This window comes from Melospiza georgiana, chromosome 3 (assembly GCF_028018845.1).
Source record: "Melospiza georgiana isolate bMelGeo1 chromosome 3, bMelGeo1.pri, whole genome shotgun sequence".
In the NCBI taxonomy this organism is placed as follows: Eukaryota; Metazoa; Chordata; class Aves; order Passeriformes; family Passerellidae; genus Melospiza; species Melospiza georgiana.
In genome coordinates, this window is record NC_080432.1 from 28,008,013 (window position 1) to 28,021,081 (window position 13,069).

At 39.4% G+C, this 13,069-nt stretch overlaps 1 protein-coding gene across 1 annotated transcript; it reads left to right on the top strand.

Moving 5' to 3' along the window:
- The first annotated feature begins 269 nt into the window (after nucleotides 1–269).
- Nucleotides 270–9,610, top strand: ETAA1 (ETAA1 activator of ATR kinase). The gene is made up of 6 exons (XM_058021470.1): nucleotides 270–453; nucleotides 1,967–2,104; nucleotides 2,371–2,447; nucleotides 4,014–4,132; nucleotides 4,433–6,573; nucleotides 8,364–9,610. Exons 1-6 carry the CDS (start codon nucleotides 270–272, stop codon nucleotides 8,477–8,479), a joined length of 2,775 nt encoding a protein of 924 aa, XP_057877453.1. The 3' UTR covers nucleotides 8,480–9,610.
- Nucleotides 9,611–13,069: the final 3,459 nt, after the last annotated feature.

Sequence of the window (13,069 nt, forward strand, 5' to 3'; positions counted from 1 at the left end):
CCCCCATTTGCAGGGGCAGCAGAGTGTCACCGCAACACGACGGCGGCGGCAGCGCGGGGCAGGAGGAGCCGGCAGCGCCTCACGGCCGGCAGGGCGGGGCGGGGCCTCAGTTCTCCACCGCCTCCGAAAGCCCGTCCGCCCCCACAGCGCGGGGCCAATGGCCGCTTGAGGTGGCACGGCGTGGGCCAATTGGCGGCGGTCTCGCGAGCCCGGCAAAATGGCGGTGCCGTCGGTAGCGGGACCGGTGCGGTGCCGCCGTAGCGGCCGCCATGCTCAGTAGCCGGCGGAGGGGGCTGTCCCTCGGGCCCGCCGCCCTGAGGAGGCGCAGCGGCGGCGAGGAGCAGCTGACGCGGCGACGGGCGGAGCTCCCCCCGGAGGAGGGGCCGGTGGAACGCGGCGGGGGCCGAGGCCTGCCCGCCGGGGAGGCGGCGGCGTGCTCGCCCCGCGCTGCAGGTACGGCGGGAGCGGCCCCTGGGGCCCCGGCCCTGCCCGCCGACTCTCGAACCGCGGGGGAGGCGCGGCTGAGCCGTGAGGAGGGGTTGGTGCGGAGTAAATCTCCGCTCCGCCCGGTTAGCATGCCCTGGGAAGGGGCTGTTACTGTCAAGGGCTGGCTGAGCCAGTGAGCCCCGGGGGCCAGGCAAGCCAGTGGTACCTGGTGTGCTTTAAGAAGAGCATTGCCAGCAGGGCAAGGCAGGTGTGCCTGCTCCTCTGTTCAGCCCTGGTGAGGCCACATTTGGAATACTGTGACCAGTTCTGAGCGCCTCAGGACAAGAGACATGGAGTTCCTGGAACAGGTCCATCAGAGAGCTACAAAGTTGGTTAGTGGTTTGGAGAATGTCTTTCACGAGGAAAAGCTGAGGGAGTTGGACCTGTTTAGCCTTGCAAAGAGAAAACAGGGCACGTCATCAATCTGTGTAAATATCTAAAGGCAGGGTGTAAAGAGGATGGAGCAGGCTCTGCTCAGTGGTGCTGAGCAGTAGCATTAGAAACAGGCAGAAACTGATGCACAGGAAGTTCCACCTAAATATAGGGAAGATCTGTACTGTACGGTGACCGTGCACTGGAACGGGTTGCCCAGAGAGAGTGTGGAGTTTCCCTCACTGGAGATATTCCAGAACTATCTGGCCACAATCCTGTCATATGTGCTCTGGGATGACCCTGTTTGAGGGAGAGGTTGGACAAGGTGACCCACTGTGGTGCCTTCCAACCTGACATATTCTGTGATTCCCACAGCAAATACTGAGAACTAACCGAGGAGACGATAAAATCTTTGTGGCTGTGCTAGGCACTTCAGGGCAAAACATCCTCTAAGATGTTCCTCCCATAGTAATAGCATATTCTAAATTATTTCTGTAGGCTTTCACATCTGAAGCATCATTTCTAAAGAGCAGGGGTGACTACCTGAGTTTCACTTAGGGTGTTTAGTTCACTTACTGATCAAAGATGGCTGCAAGCAGGTTTTGTATACCTATATTCCTGCTTTTAATAGTCCTTGCTGAAAGGGCCCAGGGGAGGAAATATAGACAAATGTAGGTTATGACCCAGAATAGTTTGGATGCCCATTAAAATAGTAGTTCAGCTCAGAGTCTGGGTGAAAGACAAAGCAAGCAAGAATACAAAATATTCTGTCATAGAGGTATACATAATTTTTCTCTTAATATAAGATTAAGTCAGTGAAAGAACTGACATCCTTACAATCAGATCCTGGGTGGAAAGGTGTCAGTATCATGTAATTTTCTCTTATCTCTGTGGAGATATTATTGGCAAAGCTAAGAGTCCTGCATTTAATGTCTAGTTTTGTACAGTATTCCTGTGGTGAGTAAAGGAATCCTGGTGAGTGTGAACTTGATTTTTATTCTTGATGTTCCTAATGCATCTTCTTTTGCCTTGACCTGTTCTGTGTTTTAAGTGATTTTTGCCTCTTATTTGTTGTTTTTTAATAAAAATCCTCTTTCTTTTTTCACAGAACCATGTTTACATAAAACACCAAAAAGATCATTGAGTAGAAAATCCCGAATACCTACTTTCAGCTCTCCTATTAATGACACTGAGACACAGCAAGAAATCTTTTGGGATTCTCATTCACCAGTTGCACACAGATTAGGTAATACTAAAATCCAGACTTCAGGACATCTGTTTGAGGCATGCAGTGGGAGTGTGGCAAAAGTTATAAACGATTTCTTGGAAAAAGGTTATTTTCTCTTATAATGGGTGTTTGATTTTACTTTCATTAAAAATCCATAGATTCTTCAATACAGCACTGAATCAAGCTCCCATGTCTACAGGTTTATTTGAGGTATTTGAGATGTACTGCACTTCATAAACTGGATAGATAATTCAAAATTTTAAGAAGTTTGTTTGTTTTCATAGGCAATGGAAAAAGCAAGCAGACTACCAGTAGATGTGCGGTAGAAATTTCGGAAATTGTTAATCGTATTGCGCCTCAGGTAATTGTAACTTTCTAAAACAATGCTGTGCATGTGCACTGATCAAAAGAGAGTAGTATTTCAGCCTTAGCCTTGTTTTAGTTACAGTAGTGTCGTGGTTAGAGTTGGGCTTGTAGAAAACCAGTTTATAGAACGGGATTGAATTAAAATAGTAAGCATTGCATTTACTGATTGTTGTGTGAGTCACAGATGCTGTAGAAAAGGGCACATGAAGAGACTTGCAGCAGCTCTATTTTAGAAAGCTTTACTTTCAGAATACAAGTTACTGCCCTTGGTCTTAAGAATACTGTTTACCTAAGTTTATTTATAAATTTTTAAATTTAACCTTAATTACTCATCTGTTAAAAGGTAAGAGTTTTTTCAAATACTAGATTGACTTGGCAGTTGTTTTTAAGCATTTTGAAGAGTCTCGATTGACTGCTAATTTACAATGCTGATTTTTGATGACCAAGATGAGAGATATTTTGCAGTAATATAAACATAGTAACCTTGCTTCAATACTATAAATCATTCTCCTCTTTACCCCAGTATCTCTTGCCCTTTTCCTCTTGCCATGAACCTGATGTCCACAGCCCAGAAAGTCAAAACCGAAGTGGTGTTGCATTTTAAGTACAAGAAGAAAACATGGAATTCCTAAAACAGATCTGTAGTATTTAGCTTGCAAAACATGCCTACTTTTTTGACAGGGCTGTTTAAAATATATTTACTGTTTAGTGTATTTGTGAGAAATTTTACTAAAAGAATTGGAAAATCATTGATAAGGAGTGCTAGTGCATGCCTTTTAAACAATTACAGTTCTGCCATAAATGTAATCTGCTGCTTATATTATTTTTTAAACAAAAATAAATTTTAAAAACCGTTAAATTTGCTAAGAATAAGAGAACTTATTTAAAACTACCCTAGTAGTTAGTAAAGTTCAAATTACTTTTGCTGCCTTACACACAGTAATTTCCTACATCCCATTGCTCTGCCCCTCTAAACAATTCATCACAGTATTGTATCTCTTTCATTTCAGAATTCAAATTCAAGCCTGAACTTTGAAGCTCTGAAACAATTTCATTTAGTTTCTAAATGTCACTTAATTCTGTTTAAAGGCTCTTTTTGTAAATTAGTTGTGGTGGAAGAAGTCAGATTTTTTTTCTGTAAGCCTACAGAATGTAATTTATTTTAAGGTCTCTACTTTGTTTGTGCTGCTGGCCTCAGCCAGCTCCTTAGTAGTATACTGAAGTAAACTAGATGACTGCTTGTAACATGAATGTGTGTAAACCCGAATTAGACTACTAGACTTGCATGCCAAAAGTATAATTCAGTTATTTTAATTGAAGTTCTGCTTTAAATTGATATAATTAAAGTGACGCAACTATCAGTGGACAATGTTGCAGTAATCTCACTTAACTTGTTTTTTGCTCTTATCTGTGGTTTTCAACAGGTTTTATCCAGTTTATTTAGTTTAGCAACTTTTAACTCATGTAAGATGTGTGTCTAATCCAGTCTTTATCTGAAATCAAATTTCTAATTAAATTAATAATCAAATCTCTAATTTTCTGAATAAATCTAATTATTCAGGATGAAAAAGCAAGCTGTAATGAAGACTCCCTTTTAGGAACATGGATTGGTGAGGATGCTATTCCCTGTACACCTATAGCAGTAAAAGGGCGAGCTAGAACGAAGTTAAGTTGTACAAGGTAAGTTACAGTTTTTTCTTGCTCATCATAGCTGGAGTTTCATGAAGAAGACTATGTGGTCTTCTGTGTATAGTGAACCATATAATTGCACATTAGCATATAGAATGCTTTTAACTATGGGCTTGTCATGTCTTCATGCAGCGGGTGTATATTGACTGCGTATTGGAAGCAGTGGGATTTAGTCATACCTTTGTAGTTGTTAAACTAAAAAATGAGCAACTCATAGGGTCATGTAACTGAACTTGGCCAAACTTTCTCAGTAGCTCTGACTTTATTTTCTGTATTTTCTTTTTAATCCAGAGATCTTAAAATAAAAAATCCTGAAGAGGAACTCATGAAATTGGCTAAGGAGTTTGATAAAAATCTAGTAGAGTTAGATGCTGTTCAGGAACAGGAGAAGCTTGGTCACAACTTCATCCAGAGCACCTCAGAGCCTTCAAGTAATTCTAAAGGTGAAATAAATATGAAGAACCAGAAATCACTCCTTGGTGAAGGATCTGAAGCAGATCCTACTGCATCCCTGAAACCAGTTGGACAGAGCACTGGCATCCCTGTGGCAGAGCCCTGTCAGTCCAGCAGTCAAAAGTCTGTAGACCTTGAGGCTGAAGTAGCCCTTCATGCTCTTTTTGACTCTTCTACCCAGAAGTGCAGCGGACAGTTGAGCCAAGGACTGTCAGATACTTCTTTAAATAATAGTTTTCATAAAATTAGAAGTACATTGGAGGAGGAGAATCTTCCTGAGATAGTTGAAGAGACACAGCATGGTAATTCAGAGGCGTATCAAACAGATACTCTGTTTGCAGTAGGAAGCATGGGCCAGACTGTACCAAAAGCTGATACTGACACCCTGACCAAAAAAAATCTTCCTTCTTTGAAGACACAATTGGTGACCTCTGCTAAGCTTGCTGGAGTAGTTAATGATAGCTTTGATGACTGGGATACAGATCTTTTGGCAGATGACTCTTTTGTGATGCAAATAACCCAAAATCCTGAACTGCTAAGTACTGAAGAACCACTACAAATTCCTGTAAATCCATTTGTGCATGATTTCAGTGATGCTAGCAGAACAAAGCAAAGAAGTAGTGGCAATTCAGTAACTCTTTTGGGGACTATAAGCAAATCTAACAGTTTGCAGTATTCACCTTTGAAACATTTTAGTAAAAACTCACAACATGTACAATCATTGTCTTTACAAAAGCCATACAAGACAGAAAACACCAAGACAGAGACCAAGGCCTTGCATGGTAAATGTGATGTTAAACCAGATAAAACTAAATCTGTTTGGAAGAATACCCAAAACAGTGATTTGAACCATATTCCTGTTTCAGTGCAATCTGAAATGGAGAATGGAAATGAATCTACTAAGCCTAAAAGCGATGCTCTTCCTCTTTTTCCTTCAAGATTTAATCCTCATAGACAATCAGCAGGAAAACCTGGGAGTAACACTCATACTATTTCCTGTCAGTCATCCAGTGTTTCTACCAACATGAAACCTAATGATCTAACCAAAGTGGTTAACCAAGCTAATACAGGTCACTCAAATCAAGTTGAAGTACCAAAGAAATGTCCTCTGTCATTTGATGGCTGGAATGAAGCGAAATTCTCTGATGAGATACTAGGTATGTTTTGTGGATCTGATAATCTTTGGGATGCAAACTGTGAGGATGATGAATTGTTATATCAGGTGTGTGATGATATAGAAAAGCAAACTCAGAGCCAGGATGTTAAACAAGGAAATGGAAAAATTAAAACTATTCAAGGAGCTAGTGTTAATTCCAGATCAAATGCTGATAACAGTTTCCCAGCATCTAAACAAGCACTACCCGATCTCCTCTTGGTGCAAAAAGCAAACGCAAAACAGGAGGCTCTCTCACTAAATGATGCCTGTAGGAATTCATCAAAGACAGTGCATGGGCTGGCCACAACAGGTCATGTCACGAACTGTAAGAACATCTCAAATCCTCTGACTGCAGTCTCGGGTCCTTCTGTGGAGTGTAAATACACACTCCCTAAAAACTGTCATCAAAATACTTCTGAAGATACTGCAAAGACTGTTTCAGGGAAATGGTACCGGTCGAATTCTGTGCCAGCAGGAGAGACAGGTTCTGAAGTAAGTCCTGTTAATGCAGTAAATATTTTTAGTAGAAAAGCACTCGACAGCTCACATTTCTTGTGTAATGCGGGAAAGATTCCAAGTAGCACCTCTAGTAACAAAACTTCACTTGTGCATTCAAAGTTTAAGTTCCGAAAGATTAACAATTCTCAGGGTGGTCATCATGTAGGGTCTGAAAGTTCAGGGAATCATTCTGGCATTGGAATTACTCTGCAGGATTTGGAAGGAAGCAAGAATCAGGTGAATGTCGCTTTGCACCGCAAGCTTGACAATAAGAAATCACCTTTCAAGAGGCATCTTTCAGAGTCATTTGCACAGACTACATCAGGTATTTGTCTTTATTGTATCCCTGTTAGACCGTTTGTTTCCTTACTGTAGTCAGAATGTCAGAGAAATTAATACTGTACTGCAACTTAAAACAGGCTTCAGTATTCATCTATTCAGTTAAGGTGTTAGCAGATGTTCTAAGGAGAATCTGGACTTCATTTTCTCAAAAATTAAATTGTCTTGATGCATATCCTGAATTCCTATCCTTCAGGACACCTGTTTCCCTTCCACTTCTCTAAATACCTGACACCCTCTCTCCATAGACACTCAGGTTCCTTAGGATCAATTATAGGCTGATGCAGCACTCGGCATACTATTTTCTTACACTTGTTACTTAAAAATACTGGTATTTTGATGCATAGTAAAACCCTAGTTAATAATGGGACAGGAGAAGAAGACACCAGGTGATATGGAATGCCAGTTTATAATACTGTACACCTGGAATTTGGAACCTCAAATCGCTTGATACTTTTCAGAGCTCAGCCTCTGTTGTTGGCTCTGTGGCTGAAATTGCCAATGGAATATTGTTGTGTTATCAGTCTAAACACTAAGATACTCTTTCATCCAGAAAAGAGGTCAGTCACTTCTTTATTGCTAAGAGACCATTAGTAATATTCCATGCTCAGTGTTACTTACTGGGGAAATGGAGAACCAGTCAAGTGCCCGTCAGTCTTATTTTTTCTTGATCTCACAGCTTGGCAAAGTTTTAATCAATATTCATTCTGATAAAACATGCCTTTAAAAGTGTCCTGTATTAACCTCCATTATAAAGAAGCACTGTTGCAAAAGCAACAAAACAATCAATTATTGAAGAATGAATATTTTATTTGGTCTTTCCTCTGCAGAGAAGCCTATAAATGGAAAGTAGCAATTTTGGATTATAAGGGGAAAAAAGCAGAGAGATAGCTAGTTATTCTGTGGAATGTTCTAGAGAGTAAAGGAATGAATGAAGATAGCATAGATTTTCTGTACAGATAAACCATAGCTTTCTTCATCTTAAATTTTAAGGGAAAGGGCATTGACAAAAAAATTGATATTAAGTGGTCCTTTTGAAAATTGCTATTTAATTTTTCATGGACACTTTTTTGTGAGAAGCAAATATACCCTTTGTTCTATTTATTCACTTGAAATACTTATTAAAAATACATTAATTGGAAATTGGTGTATAAAGAATGGTAAAATTATTTCGTATGTGCAAGGAGTGTTCCTGTTTGTTCCAGTGAGGTCAGGATTTTATAGTATGGGAATTCATAGTTCTGTAACACACCATATAAAATGGTATGCTTAGCTATCATGTTCTTGTCTCCTTTGCCAATTTTTATTGCTACTTTTGACCTTTTTCAACCTATCTTGTTTTATTTGTGTGACACCTGTACTGTACGTGACCCCTGTATCTATACTATCTCCATGTTCATATCTCTGCCTAACTCACTAAATTGTAGAGCCCTTTTCACTCTGATAGCCTTAATTTTCTTAACCCATCGCAATCTCCTATGTTGACTCTCATGTCATAAGGTTCACTTGAAGGGCACCCAAGTAAAATTTCCTTGAAGCAAATGTGTGCATCCCAGTGTTTTCATTGGGAGGGAGTAATCAGTAGCACTACAAAGGTTATGCATCTTGCCCTCTTCCTGCCTAGGGGACAGGATAGATGAGCCTTTCTTAACTTGGGTGCCCAGTGTGTCAGAACAGTGTGCTGCTGCCATAGATCTTCAAACACTGGAAATGGCTAAGTTAAAATACATATTGAACAAACCTGAAGCTCCTAATACATATTTTTTTTATTTACAGTGTCTGTGGTAGAACAAAAAAATAGAAAATGTTCTCAAGAGGAGATTGAAAGAAAAAAACAAGAAGCTCTTGCACGAAGAAAGTCCAGAACACAGGCATTCTTTAAAGATGCTTGAACTTGGAGTGTATTTTGTCTGTGGAGTAAGCTTTTGGTAGGGTAATACTGTAATGCTGGAAGACACTTTTTGAACTCTGTTCACAGCTATTGATGGCACGCATTTTCTGGTTTTGAATATAAAAAGATCTGTAACTGAACTATAACTAATACTCTGGAGGTACTTAGTTTAAATTAAAAACAATCAGTTATAAATGTGTAGTTCCAAACTACATTCAGCTAGATGAAGATTCTGTTGAGTATGGCCTGAAAATCATGAAAGTATTGGTATACTCACATAATGAAGGTGTCAAAAAAAGACTGGTTGTGCTTTGGCTGTGTTACCACAAGTGTTCTAATCTACAAGAAGACTCTCAAGTACACACAGACTAAGAAATACTAATGTTTGCTCTCAGGTAGAAGAAAGTTTTAAAATGTTGGGTTAAATAAACTACAATCTAAGAAACATACAACATCAGAAAACTGATGGAAATGAACAGACTTTGGAAAATGTGCTCAGTTTGTCCCTTACTAGGGGTAAGAACTGTACATAGAGAAGGAAGAATTTATTACAGAAGTTTCATTGTGTGAAAAAGTGCCCTGCAGAGGATATGGTGTATTCTTTTTAATTCCTTTCAGGAAGAACTTATAAATATAAATACCTTAAGGAAATTAAACCACCTTTTCTAAAGGCACATCACCAACCTAAAAAGGTAGCCTATGCCATTTTACAGAATCATGAGCAATACATAATACACCAGGTGAAATCTCAACTATGCATCAGTTTAGCCATCTGAGTTGTACATATTCTCAAACAAAGGCTAAATTAACAAAGGTTAAATTATAAGAATGCTGTGTCATGTCAGCCTAAGGGTCTGATAGAATTTTTGTTCTGATAGATGAGTGTAGGGCTCAGACTGCAAAAACTGCTTCTGGGTTAGCTGCAAGATATTTTTCAGTTGAGAAGTGTTTATATGTAAACATGTGACACTGTGAAAAGTGACTGTAATTTTTCTTTGTAAATAAATAACTAGGAAATGTTCCTCCAAAGGTTGGGGGAAGCTTTTGGTTTCTGTAGTATGCCGTTTTTGTAACTCTTGAAAATGTAAGTATTGTATATTTGTAAGTCATCATTAAACTTTTTTTCACATTTGTCTAGTCTGTTTTTGAAAATACTCTACTACAGAAACTGGTAAAAGGGAGTGAAATGGAGATTCCAAATGGGCTTTACCTGAAGCCCTCACTTGGTAATTTCCCTAATTACTCGATACCTCAATTTTCTATCCATAGTGGTGACAAAGAGCTTCCTTCGATCCATTTAAGCTAACAGTCCTTGATGGACAAACTGTTTCAACACACAACCAGCTGCAGTGCAGTCCTGAAGTATTTATCTGGGGTCTTTTTGCTTGTATTAACCACTGTGGGATCAGTGTCAGTTGATTAAGGCCACCAAACCCGTGCAGGTGCCCAGTAAGCGTTACAGTCTGGGCTGCAGCTGCCTCCCCTGCTACTGTTGAGCAATATATGATGAGTTGGATTCATTTACTGATCTGACTGAAAATTAACCCAGAAAAAACATTTTTCAGCTTTTCAAAGAAGTTTATCATAATACCCTCAACAGCTAACATACCATGAAATAGCAAGATTTTGTTGTATCATCAAGCCTCTGCTGGCAGTTTTGTGTTTAAAAGAAGATTTGCATGTCCATATGACAAATAAGTGTAAACCCCAAACAGCAGCTATTGGAGAAATGTGATTTATCCAGACAATATAATTTGCTCTGTGTATCTGAGGTATCTGAGGCTTTTCTTAGTTTAGATTCTTCTAGAACACCACAATCAGGTAACAGGCCAAAAGCCAAGCAAAAGGCAATGAGCAGAGGCTACTACCGTCAATATTAAATATGAGAGTTAGAAAAGTGGCTTTTAAGGTACTGATGCACGAGAATGTTAAATTGAGAAAGATAAAAGAGAGGCTTTTGCTATAACAGTGTTCAGCTTAACCATCATTCCCTTCCCAGTATGTTTCCCTAGATACAATTCTGTAAAGAAACCAGGGTAAATTTTGTTTTCAGGAATAATTTTGTTAATTACAATTTGAGAAGATGAAAGGAAGGAGCTATTGTAGATATTGAGTATTTTTTTTAGGAAGGTTTCATTCTGTGATGTGAAAGGACTGACTTTTAATCAGGATTGAAATGGGAGTAAATAATGGATGCTAACCACATTATAGGTCCCCAAGCTCTGCATGGAAATGACACAGCCTGAATGCTGTCACTGTGTGTTGTTGAGCATACTCAGAATGTTTAAAACCAGCTAACGGCTGATTTTCTCATCATCCACAATAGAAAGGTCCTGGAGCTGCCCACCTAAAATGCCACCACTACTCTGTCCTTGAATATACTGGCTCACCCTTGATGCTTCCTAGTGAGTTCTGGTGGCCCACTAGTATGCCTCAATCATGGAGTCTTTTGACTGATTGTGGGAGACAATAGATCTTCATTAGGAAAGTATCTACATAATTTTAATTAATACATATGTACACTTAAGAAGTTTAGTATTTCAATAGCTGGCATTTCATTATGAAGCCACATCTTCCTCCAGGCAAAAAAGTCCCATACAAATAATAACAACAATCTTAAATCCATTCTAAATTAAATTAAGACTGTTTTCTTAAGCGCCCATCTTCTCATTCAGAGCATACCAATTTTTTATGTCAGTAGAATTATCAGTGAGCTTAAATGTAATGTAAATGGAATTCCTGTATGTCGCCATATCTAAGTATAATTTTTATTCCACAGATATTGATGGATTTCGCAATGAGTGATGTTGCTTGCTAAAATCCAAACATTATCTTTCTCAAGTAAAACCTGTAGTGGATTTTTTCGTTTCTTTTAGGAAAGGCAGGTACAATCAGGAAGAGGATCCATTCATCATTATTCTCCGTATCTGTATCTAAAATTCTACACAGACATACATTCACACCTTTCCTCTTCATGCTAGGGAGGAATCACATTTAAAGCATTTGAGAAATTTGGTAATACTGGGGTTTTATTGTGTTAGTTGTATCAGATTTTCAGAGAGGCCAGCATCCAGCCGCTCTTCAAATTTTGGCCTATAAGGCACAATTAATCTTGGGGCTGCAGTTCAGAAACAGCAATGTAATCTTATACTATGTGTACCACTTATTACATCTAGACCTTTATACCCAGAGGAATAACATAGATGAATTCATTGATTTTATCTTCTTAAGCCTAAAAAGAGCTACAATTTTTCAGTAAAGAATAGCTGGAAGCAGCAGATAGTGACCTAAATAGTAGAATTCCTAAGATAAAATAGAAGAAAATGAACACAAATGCTTCATTGTTTGAGAGCTGTATTGTCTGCAACACACTCCAGTGAATCCAGTGTTTGTGGAAGAGGCAAGGCAGATATAATCTGTGCAGCTAAAAATGACACCCTGAGTAAGTGGCCATCAGAGATGAAGCTGGGAAGACTCTGGCAATTGTGCTGTAAATCATAACTGCAGTATTTGTTCACAGCTCTGATTTCTACATGTACTGGTGGTTTTGCCAGAATAGTCAGAAAAGTCCTGCCTCCTAAAACATTTAAGGATATCTAATGTACTGTTCTTATGCAACTAAATATAAATTTCAGTGACAGTTGTCTGGGTATAATATCAGTATGGAGCTGGCAGACCATTAAGGGCCTGATCCTGCTCTTGCAGTGAATTCCTTAAAGCAGTGGAGGTAAGGGGGTGACTCAGCTGAATAACGAATCAAGCCCATGCATTTCACTATTACAAGTAGTTCTCTTCTTTTGCACTAGCATTTATCAAAAATATTATTGATTATACATTTTCAAAGTTTTTTGGGGAAAAGTTTGCATTTACACATACCTTCTAAAGACCACAATTAACAGCTTTCACCTCAAACAATGTGGTTAAAAGAGGTGAAGACTAAAGGATTTATAGATTTATATTTAAATGAAGGTTGTCTGCTCTTTGCAGCTTGTATTCCCTAAAGGAAAAACTTGATTTAAGTTTTAACCCTGGGAAATTAGGATCTGTGTAGATATGGAAATGAAGTTTTGCATACACTGCCACACTCCATGGACAGAAGAGATCCAAATAAAATATCATATTCTAACTGATCATGGCAAGTTAGTTTTGAGGTGTTGTACTTTCTTTTGGCTGAGCAGGGGGGATTGCTTACATGCCTCAAGCTGAGCGTACATCAGGCAAGTTTTGTAGCTCTGGGGCCAAGTGTCAAAGGGTATTTAAGCACCTTAGGAAGTTACTCATGGGGAATCACATTGGTGCTTCAGAGGGGTATGATAAAGAGCCAAATGAACAGCTGGTTTTGAGTATCCCAGTAGATATTCACTATATCTGGTTAGCTGCATCTTTGGGTGTTAGAGGCCTTCAGAAAGCTGAAGAGTGACAGCAAAAAAAAAAAAAAGGACATAATGAGGGACAGAAAAATGTGTTCTCCAAGCTATGAGTAAGCATTCAGAAACAGTAAATGAAGTGTTAACACTTCTGTCATGGTTTCACCCCAGCCAGCAGCCAGGCCCCAGACAGCCACTCCCTCACTGCCCCACCAGCAGGATTA

Bases quoted from the DNA above. Each gene is read 5' to 3' on its own strand.
- ETAA1 (XM_058021470.1), top strand. From the start codon at position 270: ATGCTCAGTAGCCGGCGGAGGGGGCTGTCCCTCGGGCCCGCCGCCCTG. The intron at 4,133-4,432 runs GTAAGTTACAGT...TTTTTAATCCAG, and splicing joins ACGAAGTTAAGTTGTACAAG to AGATCTTAAAATAAAAAATC. The intron at 6,574-8,363 runs GTATTTGTCTTT...TTTTATTTACAG, and splicing joins ATTTGCACAGACTACATCAG to TGTCTGTGGTAGAACAAAAA.